Here is a 24,424-nt window from a genome sequence, read left to right on the forward strand (position 1 = left end):
CTCATCTAGTTTCTCTAGCTCCTGGAGCTAAGTTTAGGGCACTGTTAGGTTTTCATGTCATCAGTAGGTTTATTGGGGAATATGGGCATTGTCTGTCTGGGGCATATTAGCTGCACCTAAGTCCTGATTCCAGTCTGTGACTGATGAGGTTTAGAATCAAATGGTCTTTAGATGCTAGTCACCATTGAGTCTGTGTGACTCAGCAGATGATGGTGATGATGATGATTTTATGTTTACGTTTAATCTTGCATGTGTACAATGCTGCTGCTCTGCCGTCTCCCCCAGCTTTACAAAAGGTGGAGCAGTACTGCAGGTGTTTCTCTCTCCCTCTCTGTTACCCCCTCCCATGTCCCCCTCTCATTTGTCTTTTCTTTTTCAAACTTAAGCCTGAATGTATGTTTTATATTTATTTGTCTATTTATTCATTGGATAGACACAGAGAAATCAAAAAGGAGAGAGAGTTCTGTAGCACTGCTTCACCACTTGTGTTGCTGCAGGTCCTTGAGTCTGTGCCCGGGCTGTGCTTACGGTTCATGCCCAGACTAGGGAAGTTAAGGTCAAGACTCTGAGAGTATCCACACTCCCAATAGCTAATTACTATAGGTCGATAGTACCTGAGGCTGAGTTTTCTCTAGTGCCAGAGCTTTTGCTATTTGGTACTGGGATTTGAACCTTGACTGGCCATATGGGAGACACAGAGACTACTGGCCCTTTGCAGCCATTTGATAGCACAAGCAGGGACCCACTTGCACTATTACACAGTTTTTAAATGGCCGAAAGTTCCTTTGGCAACTTCAGCTATTACCTGGCACTGGTGGCTAGATGTGAAGGATGAAGGAGTTAGACCTCTCTGTCTCCTACTTGGGGTGTATTACTTTTTTTCTTTATATACCTTGACCCTGAAACCTCTGTCTTTTAGAGATTGACTTCCTCTGAATCTAATGACATTTTATCTCCCCCTACCGTTCCTAGTGATCATTGCATGAACACTGATCTCAACTCAACTTTCATCTGCAGCTGGGCAGTGGCACACCCAGTAGAGTACACACATTATCACTTGCAAGAGCCTGGTACCAGACCCCATTCCTCAACTGCAGTGGGGAAACTTAACAAGCAATGCAACAGTGATCTAGGTGTCACCCTCCTTCTCTCTCTCTCTCTCTCTCTCTCACTAGCTGCCACTTCCATATCAATTTCTGTCTCTATTAAATAAATAAAAGGCATAAGGATCCCAATTCAAGCCCCGGCTCCCCACCTGCAGGGGAATCACTTCACAAGCAGTAAAACAGGTCTGCAGGTGTCTATCTTTCGCTCCCCCTCTCTGTCTTCCTCACCTCTCTCCATTTCTCTCTGTCCTATCCAACAATAATTACATCAATAACAACAATAATAATAACTACAATAAAGGCAACAAAAGGGAATAAATAAATAAATATTTTTTAAAAGATTTAAAAAAATCCTTTCATCTCATGAGCTCCATTTTCTAGTTAGAATCTCTTGGCCTCTTCAGTGCAACTTGAAAGATTCAACTAATTGACCCACCAGGTACCACCCATCAGTGTCTCCCATGAGTTTTGTTTCCACCTTGGTCCAGACAGCTCAAAATACCAGTTTGAGAAGGGGAAGCTAGTCTGACAGCCCAAAGGAAAGCTTGATCATTGGGTGGGCCAATTGGTGGGAGTGTCATTAGTCTTAGTCTCACTGGAGCTGTGTAATCTGTAAGGTCTGCCTGTTGCCTGTGATTCACTCTCAGCCGGCAAGAAGTACCAGACTTGCAGTGTTAGAGATGGTCAGAGACCCAGATATCAGGATGCAAACAGAGACGTCCACTATCCATGGGGTAAATCAGCAGCCACTTGGCTTGAGCATGAAGGCCTATTTCAGAGGTGGGCGCCCAGGGATGCTTTGCTCCAGTTAGAGGCAGCTGGGCGAGGAGACCTCATCTCTTTACGAATGGAGCAGAAATCTCACACTGGTTTTCCAAGGCTGAGTGCAAAGAGAGGCATTCTCCAGGCACTGGAAATGCCATGGCAGAAAGGCAAGAGAGAGGCAGGTCCCAGGGGGCCTGATTTTGACAGTACTCAGCCACAGAGAGAGCTGTGCAGACAGTGGTTTTTGTAAAGCACTGCTTTAAGAGTCAGATCTTCTAGGGTGAAATCTGAAAGTATCAACTTCTTGGCTTTTGTCTGTTGGAAGATAAAACCCAAAAATTGGGCCAGAAAAATAGGTCACTTGGATAGTATGCTGTTTAGCCATGTGTGAGACCCAAGTTCAAGCCTGGCCCCACTGTATTGAAAAAAGCTTTAGTGTTCTCTCTCTCTCTCTCCTCTCCCATCTTTGTTTCTATATAAAATGAAAAAGAAAGATGCAAAGAAAAGAAAAAGCCAAAAAAAAAAAAATGTGTAGAGTGGGGAAGAGATCAAATAGATGGCGGGCAAGTGACACACAGGAATGCCTCTGTGTCCACCAAACTTTGGAAGTGACTCCTGGACATTATCTGTAGGTGCCAGTGTCCCTGGATGCTACAGATGTTTCTGTCAGCCCAGCTCTGGCTGCCCTGACCCTGCAAATGCGGTCCTCCAGCCAGCCCTGGAGGTGCTACAAAATAAGCACCTCCCACATTCCCCCAGCTGTGTCAGGTGTTTTCACTGTGGGGGCTTTGCCTTGGTGCATTGCTTTACCTGGAATCCCTTCCCAACTAACTTCGTTCCCATTGCTTGTGACCTAGCATCTACTATGAATTAATCAGTTAGTTTAATTTGCTAGGAGAGAGAGAGACTGAGGCAAAGTGAGGGAGATGGATAGAGAGAGAGAAAGAGAAACGCCTATAGCACAGGCTCTACTGTTTATGGTGCTTCCCCTCTTGCAGGTTGGGACTAGGGGCTTGAACCAGAGTGCTGGTGCATGGGAATGTGTATTCTGTGTACTCTACCAGGTGTGCCACTACCTATCCTCGTCCCCCCCCCCCCAGTCATCCTGGATTGCTGTGGCTGGCTGGTGTTTGTGGTTTTTCCTAGCACTCTTATTTCTCTCTCTTTACTGATCTCTGACCTCTGACTATCTTCCATATCATGCATCCTGTTTAGTCTAAGAGCCCCTTTGCATTTGTACCATATTTATTTATTTAGGCGTAATATACATAAAACATTTTGTCACCAAGTTATCATTGGCACTCTACATCTGTAAGATTCCTCTGCCCCTGGCAGACTTTTTTTTTCCCCCCAAGATAGAAAGTGAAAGGCAGAAAAGGAAAAAAAGAGAAAAGGAGAGACACCAGGTCTGGCCTGTGGTGCACACAGTAGACTGCATGAGATGTAAAGCAGTACTGCAGATGTCTCTTTCTCCTCCTCTCCTCTCATTTTTTCCCTTCTCTCCTATAAAAATAGATAAGTATTAAAAAAAGAAGAAGAAAGAAAAGAAGAGACACCACAGTTCTGCTCCACTGCTTGTAAAGCTTCCCCTGTGCAAGTGCTCCTACGTGACACCTGAGGTGCTTGAACCCAGGTCATAGCATATGTTAAAAGGTGTGTTCGAACAGGTGTGCTATCCCCCAGTTCTTCATTCCATACTTAAGAAAAAAAGTCATTGCTGGGACTTCAGCACTCCCTCCATGCTAACTCTTTTTAGCCAGAAAGACAGAGGCATAGGAAAAGACAGCATGGCATTGACGCTTCCTTCAGTATGGTTAGACTCCAACCTGGGGGGTCATGCACATGACAAAGCAGGTGCACTAGCCAAGAGAGTTCTCTGGATAGCCCCCAGTTCACACTTTTAAATATTTTATTTTAAGGAGAAGGAGAGGGAGAGAGAGAGAGGAAGCGCACTGCTCAGCTCAGCTGTGGCTGATGGTGATGGTGGGAATTGAACTGAGGATCTTGAAGCCTCAGACATGAAAACTGTTTGCATGTTGTAACTTGAAACTTAAAAGGGGTTTAGGGGGAGTCGGGCGGTAGCTCAGCGGGTTAAGCGCACATGGTGCAAAGGGCAAGGATTCCTGTTCCAGCCCCAGGCTCCTCACCTGCAGGAGAGTCACTTCACAGGCAGTGAAGCTGGTCTGCAGGTGTCTGTCTTTCTCTCCCCCTCTGTCTTCCCCTCCTCTCTCCATTTCTCTCTGTCCTGTCCAACAACAATGACAGCAATAGCAACAACAATAATAATAGTTACAACAGCAAAAAAAAAAAAACAAGGGCAACAAAAGGGAAAATAAATAAATAAATATAAAAAATAAATTTAAAAAAGGGGGGGCTTTGGGCTGCGGCTCATAAAGGATTGACTGTGGGATGCCTAGAACGGGATTAAACAATTATAGGCTTTATTTGGGTGAAATGAGTAAAAGACAAATATCTAGGTGCTATAAAAAAAGCGGCTTCATTTAAGGTTAAGCATAAGAGAGGTTTATTCAGTACATCACGGAGAATGTGAGCAGAGAAGGTAAGCGGAGAAGTCTAGCTGATAAAATAGGCAAAAGTTCAAAGTCCGCAAACTAAGTTACCCAAGATCACCAAGTGAAAAGACCAGGATCAATCCAGGAGCCATGGCTAATGGAGAGTCCATGGTGGAGGTCACAGGATCAAGAAAGCAAGCTGCTCCAAGTCAGTCCTTAAATACATACATCCCCATCAGTCTGCTCTGCCTTAGGCTGACTTCATTCGTATGCTAATTGTCCCAAATTCCTGTTGGAGTCACAATATTTGCATAACAACTAAGATATCTTCTCAGTCCCAGTTCACATTTTTTAAATGTGTTGATAGTTTTGCAAAAACATACAGAAGTCAGAAATATAACCAGCACCACAATCAACATATTGAATCTCAGTATCCATCTTCAAAGATCCAGGAATATTCCATTTTCCTTTACAGTGAACCCCCACCCTATCCTGGAACTTATTATTCACGGATCCTCTCCCTCTCTCTCTCTCTCTCTCTCTCTCTCTCTCTCTCTCTCTCTCTCGCTTTTGCATTTCCAGACTTTTCCACGAATATCTTCAAGTATATCATGTAGTAGGTCGTGATTGATCTGTTTCATTTCATTTCAGCGCTGCAGTGCTATGGAGACTCGTTCATGATCACTAGTCAATTTGTTTTGTTGAGTGAGTGTTGATTATGTGCATCTGCTATAATTTGTTTATCCACTTGCTGGTTGATAGCCATTTTAGTTTCTAGTTTGGCACTTCTCTGAGTAAAGAGTCTGAAAACATTTACATGCTAGCCTGTTTGTGTAATTTAAGTTTCCCTTTCTCTTGGGTAAACCCTCCAAATGGAATTTCTGAGGGATAAGAAATTTCTAAATGATTTTCTAGAGTGACTGTATTATTATTGTACATTCTCATCTGAAATGTGTGAGTGCTTCCCTTGCTTCATATCCTTATCAGAACTTGGCATTTCGGGCTATGCTAAAGCCATTCTAATAATTTTGGAATAATATTTTATTGTGATTTTTGATAGGTCCATCACTGGTAACTATTAATATTGAAAGTTAGCTATAATGTTGTTTATTGGCCTAATAAAAGCTCTCTGTCAGACTGAGGAGATTATCTTCTATCAATACATCTTATGTGTTAGTAGTCTTAATTATGAATGGATAGGGCTGGGTGGTGGCATACCCAGTAAGGGGCACATGTTACCATGTGCAAGGACTCAAGTTCAAGCCCCCAGCCCCCACCTGCAGGGGGAAGTTTCACAAGTGCAGAATCAGAGCTATAGATCTTTATCTTCCTCTTTATCTCCCCTTTCCCTCCAAATTTCTTCTCTCTATATCAAAAACAAAGAAAGAAAAGGAGGAGGGACTTGTGAATGGATGTTGACTTTTATAAAAATAAGTAGATTTACTCTCAGTGCTTAGGTTCTACTTGCAGATTTTGGATACTCTTTAAAAGTTTGGCAACTGAATAAAGCTGGCTTAAATGCCTCTGTGATTATAAGACTACAACTGCAGTCACGAAAAACAATGAGGCAGGCTGGGGGAGTAAAGAGTGTGTGAATGCCTTTTCATGTAATGATCTCATTCAAGTGCCACAGCATTTCTATGAAGTACCTCCATTTACAATGAGAAATGATTAAAAAGCTATATCACGGTAGGGGTGTGGGGGAAGAACTCCTATGTTTCATTACTTGAAAGAAATTGAAAGGCCTTCATTAAGTTCAGGGAAGAAATATGAAAGAGTGTAGTTTCAAATATGCTGCAAGTTCAAATGGAGTGTGACTTCCTGGGAGAGAGGAGTCAAGGCCCCAGTTAGTCTGGAAACAAGAAATGTTGTCCTTGGAAGGACTGTTGGACCACTACGAAGGAGTCATTGCTCAGTTCTTGGTTCAATCATGAGCAATAGCATCCTTGTCAAAATTATGTAAATTTAACCTACTGGTTTAAAACCTTAAGGACTGACCCACTAACAAAGCAAAACAGATTCACAGCTGGCCTGCAGCCCAGCTGGATGGTGTGCCTGCTTTACCATGTGCATTACCATATACATGACCCTCACAGCACTGGAAGAAGCTTTGGCACTATAGTGTCTTCTCCTTTGGCTCTCTTTTTCTATGTGAAAAAGTCAGTTTGGAGGGATGACAACAGTGACAAAAAAATGATGAGAATTTAATAATGGCTGTACATCAGCAAACTTCAGAAAGCTCAGAACAAAGGAAGTTTCAAAGTAGGAAATGAGAAAAAGTTAAGGATGCTGATATTCTTTTTAATTTTTTTTTCATTTTTTAAATTATCTTTATTTATTTATTGGATAGAGACAGCCAGAAATCATGGGGGGTAGAGAGGGAGAGAGACAGAGAGACACCTGCAGACCTGGCACTCACAAAGCTCTCCCACTGCAGGTGGGGACTGGGGCTCAAACCTGGGTCCTTGAGCATTTTAACATGCACACTCAACCATGTGCACCACCCAGCCCCCGATATTGTAATCTTATTTCCTAGAAGGGGGGATTTTTCAATCCCTTAGAATTAATACTCTCACACAGAAAATGAAAGAGTGTGAACTGTGTGGATGAATGGTTGTGTGTGAAATACCTGTCATGTAACAAGTACCCAGTCACAATGATGAAACAGAGAGAGACAGGCAGGGCACTGAGCAGCGGAACTCTCCTGTCCCCATTCCTGAGAGGGAACCTCCATTTGAAGGGCATCAGGGACCCCTTCTGTAGATTCCTGGTGGTGAGTCTGAGTAAGGAAAGATATGACAACCTCTGCATGCTGCTGTCACCATAACCTTCACTTGACAGTGGAGGGAGTGAAAGTTACTGATGGTGAAGGAGGTGACCTCATCATATTTCACAGCTGAGTAGTATGTGTTGTGTGTTGTGTGTGTGACTTTCTTTTTTTAAAGAAGGATTTTATTTATTATTTTTTTATATTTTAATTATTTATTTCCTTTTGTTGCCCTTGTTGTATTATTGTTGTAGTTATTGTTGTTGTTGTTATTGATGTTGTCATTGTTGGATAGGACAGAGAGAAATGGAGAGAGAGAGGAAGATAGAGATGAGGAGAGAAAGATAGACACCTGCAGACCTGCTTCACTGCCCGTGAAGTGACTCCCATGCAGGTGGGGAGCCAGGGGCTCGAACCAGGATCCGTACGCCGGTCCTTGCTCTTTGCACCATGTGCGCTTAACCCGTTGTGCTACCTCCCGACTCCCTATTTATTACTTTTTAATAAAAGCCAGAGAGAGTGGGCTGGGGGAGACAGAAACACCAGATCATTTCATGGTGCCGGGGGCTTTGGAGACTCAGGCTTGAAACCTTTTTGCACAAGCAGTATTCTATCTCCCCAGCTCTATACCATGACTTTATTAGCCACTCATCTAGGTTACTTCCAAGTTTGGGCTATTATAAACTGTGTGGCTGTGCCTATGAATTTCTTTGAATGGGTATATTTGCTTTCTTTTGGTCTATCCCCAGGAGAAGAATTGCCAGGTCATAGGATAAATTGATTTCTAGTGTTCTGGGAATTCTCCAGACTGTTTGCCACATGAATTGGAACAATTTTCACTCCCATCAGCAGTATGGAAGGGTTTCTTTTTGTCAGAGCTTGAAGGAAGAATCGTGTTAATTGAGACGCACTAGAAGAAGAAGGATGACTACTGAATAACCTCACTTATAGGGGAATCTTAAGAAGCAAGGACAGACAGGGAAAGCACAAAGTGAGACATCGACTGGAAGTGGTGTATTGCACCAAAGCAAAGGACTCTGGGGAAGAGGGCTTTGGAGGGAGGGGGTTTTGGGGTTCTAGTGCATAATGATGGAAAGGACCTGAGTTGGGGGTGAGAGTGTTTTGCAGACACCTACCATGGTGAAACAAGAAATTTTACCATGTGTCAACAGCTGTACTCTAATTATCGATTAACCCACCAGTAAGAGATGATAGAAAAAGAAATTCTGGGGAGTCGGGAGGTAGTGCAGCGGGTTAAGTGCATGTGACACAAAGAGCAAGGACCAGCGGAAGGATCCCAGTTTGAGTCACCTTCAGGGGAGTCGCTTCACAAGCAGTGAAGCAGGTCTGCAGGTGTCTTTTTCTCCTCCTCTCTGTCTTCCCCTCCTCTCTCCATTTCTCTCTAACCTATCTAACAATGACGACATCAATAACAACAATAATAATAGTGACAAGGGCAACAAAAGGGAAAATAAATAACTATATATATAAAGAAATTCTGAGTGGCCACTGCTTTGATGTGACCAGTCTCAAGGTGATTCAGGAAGCCCTGTAGTTGTGGCTCTGGTTTCCCTGCCAGGCACTGAGGACGCTGCATTCCAGACATCAGGCAACTGCTGGCACTGCCCGTGTACACACGTCTAATGACTAGGCCCCCAGGTTTAATTAAACGGGAAACAAAGATGAATTGTTTCTCCCAAACATTGCAAATTATTTACATTGCATTTGTGCTCATGGCTAATAAAAGAGCAGGTAGTGTGAGGACAGCACAGGGCGGCTATAATTCTTTCAGGACCATAAAGAGTTACCAGTGTGAATGCCCACCTGTGAGTGTGGATGAGCCTGTTGTGGGCAGAGCTGAAGTCTGCCCCAGGCAGCATTCCGCCAGTAGGAATGTCTCTCAGCAAATGCAGGCGATTGAACTTCAGGCCTACAAGTCAGTCACTTTACCCATAGTACAAGCCTCCAGGGACCACCCTAGAATGGCTTTTGTTGTCCAATCATTGGGGCTCTTTGTGTGCTAATTCTAACTTCCCCCCACTTTTTCTTCTCCCACTGCTAGAAACAGAGATGAGGAATGTTGGTATGCTTCTAAATTCTGCTTATAAGACCTTCTGTTTTGATTATCACATTAGTTTCATTTGTATTACTTACGATGTGGTCTATTTACATAATCACTGTTTTACCTGGGTCCCGCCCTGCCTGCAGGGTATTCATTTAATCCCCACTGGGTAGATGGAAGCTTTCTATGTTCTGTTCTTGTTCTTTTTTTTGCTCCGCCCCTTCTAGTAATTTCCTTTCCCTTGTCACTTCCGGTGAAGAGATGCATAAAAGGGGATGTATCTGATTAATAAACGAGATACTGCTTCCCAGCTCAGCCATGAGTCCCTTGTCGTCTCTTTACCTCCCGTGAAGCTAGCCCAGCCCAGCAACAGGGACTGGCAGCAGAGGAACACCTGCAGCACTGCTCCACCACTTGTGAAGCATCCGCCCTGCAGATGGAGAGCAGGATTTGGATGCAGAACTGCACTCTACTGAGTGTGCATGCCACCACCAGTTGAATGATTTTTTTTTTTTGCGTCCAGGGTTATTGCTGGGGTTTGGTGCCTGCACTATGAATCAACTGCTCCTGGAGGCTTTTTTTCCCTCTTTGCTGCCTTTGTTGTTTTTAATAATTGTTGTTGCTATTATTATTGTTGTTATTGCTGTCATTATTGTTGGATAGGACAGAGAAAAATCGAGAGAGGAGGGGAAGACAGGGGGAGAGAAAGACAGACACCCACATACCGGCTTCATTGCCCGTGAAGCAGCCCCCCTCTACCCCCCACCCTCCGCAGGTGGTGAGAAGCAGGGAGCTTGAACCGGGATCCTTACACAGGTCCTTGTGCTTTGCGCCACGTGCACTCAATCCGCTGTGCCACCACCTTGCCCCCTGGTTTTTTTTTTTAAGATTTACTTATTTATTTGAGAGGAAGGGAGAGAGCCAGGGCATAGGGGCATCACTCTGATGCATGAGATTCTGGGGAATGAACTCAGGATTGCACATTTTATCATCTACCACTTTTATCTATTGTTCTACTTCTGGAGTTCCTGGAATGGCCTTTTCACTGACTCAGGAACAAATGATAAGATCCCCAGATCATATATGTCATACCTACGGAGTTCTTTATTTCATTAGCTCTTGCTTTATGCAGTGAGTATTAAAAAGGATGCAATAAAACATTATGATAGTAGATTATCAGGTTGCCATGCATTCCAGTGTGCATTGCATATGTATAATATGAATAAATGTGCCATTGCTTTTTGGATGTCATGAAAAGCATGACAGTGTCCAGTTTTCCCAGCTATTTGTCTTTTAGTGCTGTGTCTTTTAATGCTTTTAATATTGGAGGAGGCCAAGATTTATTTCTTTCTATGATTTATTAGTGATTTAATAATGATTCACAAGATTGTGGGGTAAGAGGGTTATAATTTAACACAATTCCCACCACCAGAGTCTCTCTCTCTCTCTCTCAATTTCAAGTGCTTTTTTTGGCTTAAAATTCTAATCATCTCTTTCTCTCTTTGTGCTACCTATATCTGTGACCATATTCTGTAGGAATATCAGGCATTTTGGGTTATGGTGTATGTTAATGACCTCACTTTAACTGATTTACCTCCCCCAATAAGGTCACATTCTAAGATATCAGAGGAGAGGTTGCCAAATACCCAGTTCATCTGATAATATATATTTGATTTGTATTTTAAGAATAGTGATTGTCCACTAAATAATATATTATTTATTTAGTCAAATAACTAATGAACTACTGAAATTATTGACTCATTTAGATAGAAATAATCTTTTAAATAAGACTTTTAAAGTCAATAAATAGAAGGAGAGAGAGAGAGAGAGAGAGAGAGAGACTACAGTACTGAATCTTCCTTCAGTAAGGTGGGGGCTAAGCTTGAGCCTGAGTTGTACCCTGACAAATCAGTGCACTGGCCAAATGAATGATTCCACTGACCTGGATAGATGTAGTCTCTAAATGATCAGAAACATTCATCTTCTTGTTACATCTTAGTGTGTCTGCTGGCATGTATATTCGTGTGGATATCAAATGCAGAATTGCTTCTACCGGTAAGTCAGGTCAGAGTTAGAAATTCTAGAAACAGTCATATCTGGTGGTTTATTCATTAATCAGGAACTGTAACTCTAAAGTATATATTAATATGTGATAGTGTCTGTGAATTAAAGCTTCTGATCACATTTCAAAAGTATTTATCATCAGAGGACATGCAGAAAATTGATTTAATGGGATTCTGGTAACGGGAAGCACCTGTAGTCTCAGAGCCAAGTGCTGTTTGCATCTTGCCACTGCTCTCCCTTTGCCTTCTGTGTGCCCTGAGTAGGCTGTGTAATCTCTCCCTCCTTCCAACCCCCTTCATGAACTGAATATAAAATGGGATGATCTGCAGAATGTAACAAGAGACAATGAAATGAAACCAATACGTCGAAAGTGGTGATTGGATGGGAGCTCATGACAGGGGCAAATACTTAGCAATTCATAGCACTATCACTAGATATTCAGATGGTGATCTTAAAAGTCCATCTTTTCATTTTCCCTCTTTTCCAGTTAACAAGCACAAGCCATGGATAGAAACTTCCTATCATGGAGTCATCACAGAGAACAATGACACCGTCATTTTGGACCCTCCACTGGTAGCTCTGGATAAAGATGCTCCTGTTCCTTTTGCAGGTAAGATGAAGGTCTTCAGAGGGTTGGACTTGGCCATCTTTGGAGTCATGTTGGGAAATCTTTGTTAAGCTACACTATGGTCAGCACCCTTTCTTACGTCAGCTGGTGATTCCCAGAACTGTATGAATCTTTTGATTATTGCTGGGGTTATTCTGATTATTATGTTGGCTCCCTTTGTTATTTTCTGAGATGTTACCAGTTCAGACCTTGCCTGCTTCTTCTGAAACATTGTATATGGATGATGTGGCCCTTGGGGTTGAAAGAGTTGAGCTAGGAAAGTTGGTAATGGAGTTGTTGTCTCTCTAGAAAGAAAACTCAAGGGCTCCCAACAGTATGTGTCCCATGGTCTCTTCTTCTTCTAGCGTTTGCCCTTCTTCCATAGCCAGTCAACAGGTCAGGTTGAAAGCTGTCAGGAGCTGCTTGTTGCTGGCTTTGAAAGTGACTGGGATCCATGTGGATTCAGTCGGCTAGGGAGGATCGTCAGTTTCCCCAATGAATGGGTACTCACGGGATGCACCACGAGAAGGTCGATCCAATGCATCCCAGCTACCTAATATCAAGGGCAGGTGAAGACTGTCTTCTTGGGAGATTATTAAGAGTATAGTTTGTGGGAAAGAGGCTACTATAGTGTCCTGCCCTGAGCTTCTGAGAGGGTGTGATGTTTCCTGGAGAAATCTGAAGGCCGTGCCATGTTCCCGTGTAGCAGCTTTTGGCTAGAGGGTCTTCACATTGTCACCAAGGACACTTGGTGTCAGTGCCATTGCTTCATCCTCTTAACTTCCTGAAGACTTGAGTCCCAGGAGACATGTGCAAAGAATGTCTCATATTTCTATAAATTTTGGCAAAGGAAGGAGCTGGTGATGGCAGAAGGGCCAGGGTGGAGGGATTGGGCAAAGAGTTTCTGAAAATGCTTACATTATAATATTGTTAGTATTCTGTAATGGTCAGGAGCAAGACACAGACTTGAATGAAGGTTTATGAGATTTTTCAGAAGGTTGCTTTTTGATAGATGGGTGCTGGGCAGAGGTCTTCACCATAATGAAATCTATATTTCCTAATAGTCTGCTGCATTATGAGCTAACGGGGAAGAGATAAAAAAAAGACTCATACTTCCAAGAGATAATTTGAGGATATCCTTTGCATTAGAGAATTAAAACATAAGGTGTATGGGGCACAGAGAGAGCATGTTACTTGAAGAAATTGAGCTTCAGGCCAGGTGGTGGCACACCTGGTTGAGTGTATATTACAATTAGCAAGGACCCAGGTTCGAGTCTCCAGCCCCCACCTGCAGGGGGAAAGCTTCATGAGTGGTGAAGCAGTGCTGCAGATGTCTCTCTGTCTCTTTTCTCTCTATCTTTCCCTTCCCTCTCAATTTCTGGCTGTCTCCATCTAATAAATAAAGATAATAAAAAATTTTAAAAAAAGAAATGAGTTTTATGGGTGATACATCTATAAGAATTTGTGCACAACATGGAGAGCTACTCTTGGTTCTCAGAAGGTCTACCATCACCTTGTGTTGAATGATAAATGCCAAGGATACCTCACTGTTTCTTCTGCGACTCCAGGCTACAGTGTTTCCATACATCTTCCAGCTGTCTTCTGTAGTTCCAGCTAGACCAAATGCAGAAAGTTCTCTCTCTTTACAAAAGGTAAACTTGTCATCACCAAACCTTTTTTCCCTGCCTGATAACATTTCAGCTGACCCCCTTCTTGGACATTACTGAATGGTCTTGGGGATAATCAGTCATTCTTTCAAAAAATCCTGGAGACTAGATTTTAAGTCAAGTACTAGAGGAAATGTTTGGGCCATGAACATATTCCTTCTGGAATTCACTCTGCTTAGCAGAAATAGTAGCAGCAGTTAACAGTGGGAAGCATGAGCATAAAACCCTGGTGTGTGAATCTGAACTGAAATGCTGAGCAAGGTCTTTAGTGCCTGTGTAGACTGATTTTGCACTCACCACTTCTCTCCTTTTCCCTTGACCTGTGCTCAGAGATTTTTCCATCAAATAGGCCCTCTCACTCTACCTTTTTAAATAGGACAACTGGATCTCATGCCTGTGAAGTACCCCAAGCCAAATGTTTCATTATTTCTATTCTAGGTAGATATATAGATGGCTGGCTGACTGGATGGATGGATGGATGGATGGATGGATGGATGGATGGATGGATGGATGGACAGATCATAACACCACTCTACCATCCATGGAGCTACCCTGAGTGCTGAGGTGCTCCCATGTGGTGCAGGGTTTTGGACCCAGAACCTTGCACATGTCAAGGGTTGTAATCTACCTGCTGAGCTTTGTCTCAGCCCCTTCATGCCATTCTGTTCGTTTTGATCATTAGTGAGACTTTACCACTATAGGCAGATTATTATTTTTTTTTCCAGTAAAAAAGAACCATACCCATGTGTCAGCCATTAACCCCCCTCCCCCTAATAAAGTGATAACAAAGAGACAGAGGAAGTGTGGGGAGGGGGGGGTAACAGCACTGAAACTTCCTCTAGTGCAGTAGGGAGTAGGCTTTAACTAAGGTTGTTCTCATAACAAAGCAGGTGCACTGTCCAGGTGAGCTCTCGTTCTGCTTTCTGTTTGAGTGTGTCAGCCCTCTTTAATGCTAACAGAGAAAAACAAGTGGCACATTGAGTGGGAGGTAAATGAATGCTGTCACGTCACTTTAGTGTAGGGAGACTAATGCTTTAAGGGTAAGGGATTTGTCTGCTTATTTACTGTGTCAGAAGTGTGATTTTATCCAATCATGCACCAGGAAACTAAAGGTGTTAATTAAGCTGTTCTACAGTCAAATTGAAAGCACACTAATGCCTGCATCAAGGTAGATGAGAAAAAGATGTCAAGTGAATCTGATTTATTTATTTATTTATTTTGCAAAAGATAAAATTTCCTTGGCTGTGGGGTTGAAGGACCATTAATAATTGCATCAGAAGAAATTCTTTAAATCATAAATCCATCAAATGTGTTTAAGAGAAGTTGTGCCATTACCAATAAATATGCCCATAAACCTGCCTGCCTTCCTTCCCTTTTTCCCCTGCCTCCCTCCCTCCCTCCCTTCCTTCCTCCCCACTTATTACCTCTCCTTATCTCTTCCTCTCATTCTTTCATTCATAGAGAGAGAGAAAGAGGCCACAGCACTGAAACTTCCTTTAATGTGGTAAAGGCTAGGCTTGAATCCGGGTCTCACACGTGACAAGGCAGCACGCGATTCACCTACCCCACCCACATTTTTCAAACACATCTTGAAAGTGATGTTTATTTCTACCCAGAGTTACCTGAGGGGTTATTTCCATCTGAAGACAATTTCACCTCCTGATATTTGCAGCTGTGTTAAAAAAAAAAATCTAGATGCATCAAAATGTAATCTCGTGAGCTCTTAAGAGTGAAAGATAAAGGTGCTGTTTGGACTGGTCACAGTGATTTTTCTTAGCGTTATTTATGACCGGTGCTAAGGCAGGGCTCAGGCACTCTATCCATCCAGGCTGCAGGCATTTATTTTAAAGCATTTATCTTAAAAAGAAAATATGGAAGATTTATTTCCGATCTCTATCATTCTCATAAAATTGAAAAATTCGTATCTGCCAGCTCCATCACTTTTTGAAGTCTACAGAGGCTTTTAGTCCCCCCTTCTCAAATGCTCTTATGTTGTTTGTCACTTCTTTTCCCACCCACTCATTCCCCAGTGCTCTCTTTCCAAGTCAGCCTTGGAGATGAGCTACCAGCTTATAGGAGGTCAGTTCCACCCGTCTACTCTACTCTCTCTTGCGTCTCATGTGAGTCTCTCTCTCTAAAATATATTGTGGAAAGTTTCTTAGAAAACTAGGATGACACTGAATGCAAATAGTACTGAAACTTTGTATGCAAAATTCAGAGATAGGGGCCCAGTGGTGGTGCACCTGGCTAAGTGCACATATTACAGTGAGCAAGGAGACCCAGGTTCAAGCCCTCAGTCCCTACCTGCAGGGGTAAAGATTCGAGAGTGGTGAAGCAGGACTGCAGGTATCTCTCTGCCTCTCTGCTTCTCTGTCTTCCCCTTCATCTTGATTTCTGGCTGTCTCTATCTAATAAATAAAGGTAATATTATTTTTTTAATCAGAGATGTAAGATAGCTTTATTTTACATCACCTGAATGTTAGTCAATTGAATCAGAAATGACACTCAATTATGAAAAGAAATTATTTATTGTGTAAAATAGGATAAAACACACATGCAATGTATGCATCACATGTGTTCTTACTCATGAGAGACTTCTGTTAAGGAGTATGAAATATAGGTATTCTTGCACTTTAGAGAGAGTCCCTTTTAAACATTTTAGTGTGTTCCTTTCTAGTAATTTTTCTTCTCTTCCCCCTAATCAAGATCTCACCTCATACATAACACTAAACACTAGACTTAGTAATGTGAACTATTTTGTTGTCATTCTGCAAACCAACAGCTTTCCTCTGTATTCAGTATTCAGTGGTTTACTAAACTCATTTTTTACTAGTTTTATTGATATATGATTGGCATAGAACATTGTGGAAGTCTGCAGTGTATAATGTCTTGATTTGATATCTGTGTATATTGTACAGTGATTACCACCTCAATTACCCCCACACAATTACTTTCTTTTTTGTGTAGGAGAACATTAAAAATTTGCTCTCCTAGCAAATTTTCAAGTGTATAATATGGTACTATTAACTGTAATCAGTGTGCTGTACAATAGAACCTCGAATCTCATTCTTCTTAAAACAGGATGTTGGTGATACGGTTTACCCAACATATCCCTTTCTCCCCCAGCCCCAGCTTTGTTAACCACCATTCTGCTCTGTTTCTTTGAATTTCACCCATCACTGAGATCATTCAGTGTCATTCTCTGTCTGACTTATTTTCCCTATTTCAATCCTGTCAGAGTTCATCTATATAGTCACAAGTGGCAGAACCTCCTTTCTCATGGCTGGATAGGGGTGTGTGTGTGTGTGTGTGTGTGTGTGTGTGTGTGTGTGTGTGTGTGTGTGTGTGTGTGTGTGTGTTTATCTCACAGCCTCTTTACACTTTTGTTGGTTGACAATCTTAGATTTTCTCTGTATCTGGGATCTTAGTAATAATACTGTAATAAATATAGACATAGCAATTTCTTCACAATCCTCATTTCACTTGCTCTACATAAATACCCAGCAGTAGAATTTCTGGGTCAAATGTCAGTTGTTTTTTTTAAATTTTGAGGACACTTTATACTGTAAATGACTTGCTATACCAGCGTATATTCCTACCAATACTACATAGTGTCCCTTTCTTCCACATCCCCACTTTCTATCTTTAGTCTTTGTGATAACAGTCTTTCTTTTTTTATTAGCAATTTTATATTGATTTATAAAATTATGGGATAACAGGGGTGTAACTTCCACACCATTTCCACCACTGGAAACTGTAATAGGTTTTCCAAGGTTACAGATATGAGTTGACTATTATTTCTATAACTATCTGTCTATATTTGTATATATTTGCCCATTTATTTTCTTTCTTTCTTTTTTTTTAAATATTTATTTTTTTTTATATTTATTATATTTATTCCCTTTTGTTGCCCTTGTTGTTTTATTGTTGTAGTTATTATTGTTGTTGTCATTGTTGGATAGGACAGAGAGAAATGGAGAGAGGAGGGGAAGACAGAGAGGAGGAGAGAAAGACAGACACCTGCAGACCTGCTTCACCGCCTGTGAAGGGACTCCCCTGCAGGTGGGGAGCCGGGTTCGAACCGGGATCCTTATGCCGGTCCTTGTGCTTTGCGCCACCTGCGCTTAACCCGCTGTGCTACAGCCCGACTCCCCCTCTTTCTTTCTAAGACACACCTACACCTGTCATATCCTTCTTGTTTTCTTCTTCTCTCTTTTGGTCCTGATGGAATTGGAATTCAGAGCCCTCTGATCTTCTTCCCCTTAACTTTTATCCTCCTCTGGGAATATGGACCAATTTTTTTTTTTTGTTGGCATGGGAGTGCAGAAGGTGGGAGTTCTGACTTCTTTAATTGCTTCTCCACTGGAGATGGCCGTTGCTAGGTCAATTCATACTCTCAGCTTGTGTCTGTTTTCGTAGTGGGATAGGGTTCTGGAAAGGTCGGTTCCAGTACACATTGATGAAGTCATCTACTCAGAGAGGTCAAATTAGAATCATAGCATCAGCTGCAATGGGGAAGCTTTTTCTGCAGGTCCCTCTTTCCGATAATAGCCCTTCTTTCTTATCGGTATAAGATGTTGGACAGTTTGTCTACCTCCATTAAATTTTCCCTACCAGGATTATTGCTAAGGGATAAAGGTGGAGAGCAAGAGAGAAAGATATGAGAAGAGACACCATTGTTCCACCACTCATGAAGCATCCCCTGTGCACGTGTTCCCATGTGGTGCTCCAGGTCTTGAATTCAGGTCCTTATATATGGTAAAGTGTATGCTCTGCTGGGTGAGCCCCTACTTCAGTTACTTTTTATGAGCTATATTCATATTTCTGACTCTATATAAGTAGATTTTCAGAACTGGGATTAACTGACCATTTAATTTTATATTATTATTATTTTTAAATTGACACCATAGTGGTCACTGGGAACTTGGTGCCTGCATTATGAATCCATCCTTTTGACTTGCCCTTCCTTCCCTCTTTCTCTCTTTCCTCCCTTCCTCCTCTCTCTCTCTTTATCCTCCCTCCTTTCCTTCCTCTCTTTTTATCCTCTTTCTTTTTTATTATATAGGACAGAAAGAAATTGAGAGAGGTGGGGAAATAGGGATAGAGAAAGATAGACATGTGCAGGCTTACATCACTGCTCACAGTGCTTCCTCACTGCAGGTGGGGAGCAGGGGCTCAAACCTAGGTCCGTGTACATGGTAATATGTGCACTCAACCGAATACACTTCCACCCAGCCTCTGGACAAATAGTTTAAAGACCCTACAACATAAACTTTGCTTTCCACAAAAGGGGTTTTAATTTTCAATCATTGAGTTTCTTGTTGCCCAGTCCTTGTGAGACTTATACTATTACTGATGTTTAATGACAAGATGGTAGAATCACCATTACAGTAGCTTCAGTGTGACTTGGTAGCTCATCCAGTAAAGTACACATACTTCAAACCCCAGTCTCCACCTGCAGAAGGGAAGCTTCAAGAGTGGCCTATCAGTGCTGCAGGTGTCTCTTCTTCTGTTTCTTTCTCCCTAGTTATCTTTCACCCTTTATCAAAGAAAATAGAAAATGGCTGCCATGAGCCATGGGAACACTGAACTCCAGGATAACCACGGTAGCAATAACATACTATTCAGCCTTTCCAGCATGTTTGTTTTAACGACATGTAAGAAATATCAATGGCATACATTACAATTATTCTAGATATTGTAGAAGCTTAATATATTTGAGTTTCTTTGTCAGGGTCCTCCTCATGACTGCTTCATAGATGAGACAACTAACTAACTCACAGAGAGGGCAAGTGCTTTCCCTAAAGGAGCTGACTTGAAGCTGGGGTTGGAGCCAGGGCTGTTCACCACTCATTCCTCTGAGCTCCCTTTCCCTCTGATACTGTCATTCCCTTTCCACCTTGTCAGTGAATCTTTCCCTCAGACTTTAGTCAAGCCTATTAGATCTGATGCAATTCTCAGCCTACTGTCTGAGCCTGGAGGGCATGACCTTGGGGAATCAGACACAGAGATTTTCTTGAGTAATCATGAAAATCCTGACCTCCATGTGGCCAAAAAAAAAAGAATGATAATAAAAGCAAGCTGTGTTCACTGTCAACTTATTAATTTCCACACCAGCCCTACAGAGGCCTGTTAGGAGACCATGGAGATTTGTATATTTGAAAGGAATTAGATTGCCTTTCCAAGATAATAGACCTGCTCATTTGTCTACATTGGATGAGTCCGGAGTTGTCTTGTATAAAGACAGGGCTACAGAGGTTGATCAGGCATAATTGGCTGCCTTTGTAGACTGGATAACTCTCTGAAGGCTCCCTAGAAAATTGTCCAGGATGTGATCTGACCTGGTTTGATTTGATGGTTACAGCAGAAGATGCTCTTTTCTCTAAGGTTAGCTCTGTGTATCCCATTTGTTGCTGCCTTCTGCCTTTGAATAAATCTGCCCAGACTCCTGGTTCATGCTTCAGGCCCCAGAGAGACACTGTATAGGAAATCCTTCCCAGGAGCTTGGTGTAGCCATAGAATCTCATGGTGAGAAGAGATGAAGGTTGTGAAGCTCTGACAAGTATAGACCAGTCAAACAGAGTTTGACTTTTTAAAAAAATATTTATTTATTTATTCCCTTTTGTTGCCCTTGTTGTTTTATTGTTGTAGTTACTATTGTTATTATTTTTTTCTTTTTTTTCCTCCAGGGTTATTGCTGGGCTCGGTGCCTGCACCATGAATCCACCGCTCCTGGAGGCCATTTTTCCGCCTTTTTGTTTCCCTAGTTGTTGCAGCCTCGTTGCGGTTATTATTGCCATTGTTGACGTTGCTTTCATTGTTGGATAGGACAGAGAGAAATGGAGAGAGGAGGGGAAGACAGAGAGAGAGAGAGGGGGAGAGAAAGATAGACACTTGCAGACCTGCTTCACCGCCCGTGAAGCGACTCCCCTGCAGGTGGAGAGCCGGGGGCTCCAACCGGGATCCTTACGCCAGTCCCTGCGCTTTGCGCCACGTGCGCTTAACCCACAGCGCCACCGCCCGACCCCCCTCTATTGTTGTTATTGATGTCATCGCTGTTGGATAGGACAGAGAGAAATGGAGAGAGGAGGGGAGACAGAGAGGGAGAAAGAAATAGACACCTGCAGACCTGCTTCACCGCCTGTGAAGCGACTCCCCTGCAGGTGGGGAGCTGGGGGCTCAAACCGGGATCCTTAAGCTGCTTGTTGCGCTTTGCGCCACCTGCGCTTAACCCGCTGGGCTACCGCCCGACTTCCTAGAGTTTGGCATTTGCACTATGGTTTTACCTGGCTGTATGGGCTCAGGTAGGCTACTCTTCAAGGAACAGCTTCCACGATTTAGAATGGACTCCGGCCTGGAAAAATAGCTGACTGGATAGTGCACTACTTTGCCATGTGTGCAATCGATGTTCAAACCCAACCCCCACTGCTTTAAAGGAAACTGCGGTACTGTGCTTGTTCCATTCTTTATGTCTGACTTACTCTGACAAAATTAGCCCCTCAGACTGAAAAAAGGTAGTCTGTTCATTAAAGCCCCAGAGATGACAAAACGATAAGAAAGAAGTTAAATGGTAGCAATCCCAATCCATACTACCAAGAGACTATATGGATTAAATAAGATACTAATGCAGAGTGCTGAGTGAGCACTCACTCTGGCTGCCGGTGGAAGTTTAATAAATCATAGCTCTGATAATCCTAACAATGGTAATGATGAGAGTGATCAGAGTAATCATAATTCTTATTATCAACCATAAGTCACAAGTGTTTTATTCATTTTCAGTTGATTACAAAAGTGTAATTATAATCTGTAATATGATACTGAGAACAGGAGAAAAGGGAGTTTGGAGTGTGTTCTAAGGGATTCATTGCAGTTACCACTTATGCCATCAAGTGACTGCAGTGGGACAATTAGTTAGGTGATGTGGGAGACAGTGTTTCATAAATACAGCCAAAATTTAACTATTAGATGAAAATGAACATCCCTATAGTCTATGTATAATTTATCCCTATGGTTTAATCTATTGCATGAAACTCTTAGCATACTCAGAGCCATGTGCCTTTTTATAACACACGCATACACACACACTTCTGCACATAATTACCTCCAAGTCTGACCGAACCCCATGTAAGTAGTAGGTCAGCTAATAAGGCTCCATTTTTCAGATCAGAACACTGGGACTTAGAAGAATTAAATAATGACAACTGCAAGTTGGGTAGTTTTTGTGGGTCATCCTGGGAGACCGGGGCTGCCCTTGAGAGTCCTGGCGGGGGGGGGGGTGCTGGTGATGAGGGTGATGTACACAGAGAGGAAGGAAGCACATGATCGGCTCTGGGAGAAGCCTCATAGATGACTCATTTATTTATTATTATTTTTTATATTTATTTTCTCTTGTTGCCTTGGTGTTTTTTATTGTTGTTGTAGTTATTATTGTTGTTGTTATTGATGTCGTTGTTTGATAGGACAGAGAGAAATGGAGAGAGGAGGGGAAGGCAGGGAGGGGGAGAGAAAGATATGTTCTCACTTCTCTTTTTTGACAAAGGACTCTATCACAACTAGTTGTTGAGTTAGCGTTTTGATAACACTGTGCTGTGTTTTATTTAGGTTATCATCTCGGACACAACTATTACTTTCCATTTTCAGCTATTTTCTTTTGAAATAAATTTGTTTCAGTTTTTCAGATAACCTGAATTGAAAGAAAACTGTACATGGAAAAGTATTTTGAAGGGGCCAGGTGGCTTACTTAGTCAAGCTCACATTACCATGTATGATGGCTCAAGTTCAAACCCCAGACCACAATGTAGAAATGCCTGCGGAGGGTGGGAGGGGACCACTTATCTCACTTAACATGATTCCTTCAAGTTCCATCCAAAATAAGGTAAAATAGATGACTTCATCATTCTTAACAGCTGAGTAGTATTCCATTGTGTATCTATAACACAACTTTCTCAAACACTCATCTGTTGTTGGACACCTAGGTTGCTTCCAAGTTTGGGCTATTGCAAATAGTGCTGCTATGAACATAGGTGTAGAGAGATCTCTTTGTATGGGTATGTTTGTTTCCTTTGAATATATTCCTAGGTGAGAAATTGCCACGTTGTAGAGTAAGTCCATGTCTTGCCTTCTGAGAGTTCTGCAGACTGCTTTCCACAGGGATTGGACCCATTTTCTCTTCATCAAGTGTAAAAGGGTTTCTAACCACCACCTTTCCCCTGCAGCCTCTCCAGCATTTATTTTTACTGTTCCTTCTAATGCATGACTTTTTTTTAGAGAAGTAATGTGCATTTTTGTTTTTATTTGTAATTCTCTCATAATCAGTGATCTTGAGCATTTTTTCATGCTCCTGTTGGCTGTGTGTGTGTATTCTTGTTGCTGTTTTTGCTAAGTTTGAATATATGTTTTTTTTGTTTTTTTTTTTATTTAAACAGCTTAACTGCAAGTAACTGTGTCTGATACATCTACCACAGATAGACATAAAAGTCAATTTTATTTTTATGGTTTTCTTCATAGATAGTGGAGCAACAAACAAACAACAACAACAACAAAAACCCAGCAAAACATGTTCTTTTTTTCAGTAACAGATTGAGATTGGATTGTCAAGTGATTTTGCTGATATGATCTGTGATTGCCCAATTTTGGAGCAGATGGTAGCATTTGGATCAGATGGGAAAGAGAGAATAGGACTTGACTTCAACACCTGCCTGTTTCTGCAGGCTTCATCCTTAATATGAGCCACCCGTAACCCCACCTGATAGAGACTGTAATCTAAAGGTTTCAGCTGCAGGCAGGGCGTGACTAGAGAACCTGCTGAAACCATGCAGAAGCTGCTCTAAGTTGGGAAGAAAAAATTAAAAACAAACAAACAAACAAAAAAAACAGGAGGAAGCGACCAGAAGCAACCAGGAAATACTTCAGAAGGTCCAGAAAGTGTATGCCTATGGTTTCAGGAGTAGTATCATAGGACCATGCCCCTGGCCCTGACTTTGGTGGCGCTCTAGGGCTTTGCCAGCTAGGCCAAAGGAATAAAGATTGGGGGAGGGGGGTAGGGCGGTGGCACAGTGGGTTAAGCGCATGTGACGCAAAGCGCAGGGACCGGCGTAGGGATCCCGGTTCGAGTCCCGGCTCCCCACCTGGGGGGGAGTCGCTTCACAGGCGGTGAAGCAGGTCTGCAGGTGTCTATCTTTCTCTCCCCCTCTGTCTTCCCCTCCTTTCTCCATTTCTCTCTGTCCTATCCAACAACGAACAACATCAACAATGACAATAATAATAACCACAATGAGGCTACAACAACAGGGGCAACAAAAAAGGGGGGGGGGAAATGGCCTCCAGGAGCAGTGGATTCATGGTGCAGGCACCGAGCCCAGCAATAACCCTGGGGGGGGAAAAAAAAATATATATATATATATATATATATGGTGGGATGGATCCATCCTTTTTAATTATAATAATAATGTATTTATTATATATTAATATATTATATGCTATAGAATAATTTCATTATATATTAATATATAATATAATATTACATAACAGTAATAATGATAATTATTATTTATTTGTCACTAGGGTTATTGCTGGGGCTCAGTGTCTGTACCATAAATTCATCACTACTATTTTTCCATCTTTTTTTTTTGAAAGACAATGATAAATTGAGAGGGAAAGAGGAGATAGGGACATGTGTAGTACTGTTTCACTGCTTATAAAGCTTCCCCCTGTAGGTGGAGATGGGAGGATGAGGCCAGGTCACTGGGAAAGATAACATAAACTTTCTCAGGTGCACCACTACCCAGACCCATCACTCTGGAGTCAAAATATTGACTCAGCTCTGCTGCTTGCTGCTCTGTCTTCTACTGGCTCAACAGTAACTGATACGAGG

At 42.2% G+C, this 24,424-nt stretch overlaps 1 protein-coding gene across 1 annotated transcript in view; it reads left to right on the forward strand.

Annotated features, from left to right (window-relative positions):
* CLSTN2 (calsyntenin 2) overlaps window positions 1-24,424 on the forward strand; it is a 470,509-nt gene that overhangs the window by 190,954 nt on the left and 255,131 nt on the right. Inside the window, exon 2 of the mRNA XM_060196589.1 lies at window positions 11,765-11,887. Within this exon, the coding sequence (XP_060052572.1) occupies window positions 11,765-11,887 (123 nt within the window). The remainder of the gene's footprint in view (window positions 1-11,764; window positions 11,888-24,424) is intronic.

The sequence above is a fragment of the Erinaceus europaeus genome, chromosome 1 (genome assembly GCF_950295315.1).
Source record: "Erinaceus europaeus chromosome 1, mEriEur2.1, whole genome shotgun sequence".
Taxonomy (NCBI): domain Eukaryota; kingdom Metazoa; phylum Chordata; class Mammalia; order Eulipotyphla; family Erinaceidae; genus Erinaceus; species Erinaceus europaeus.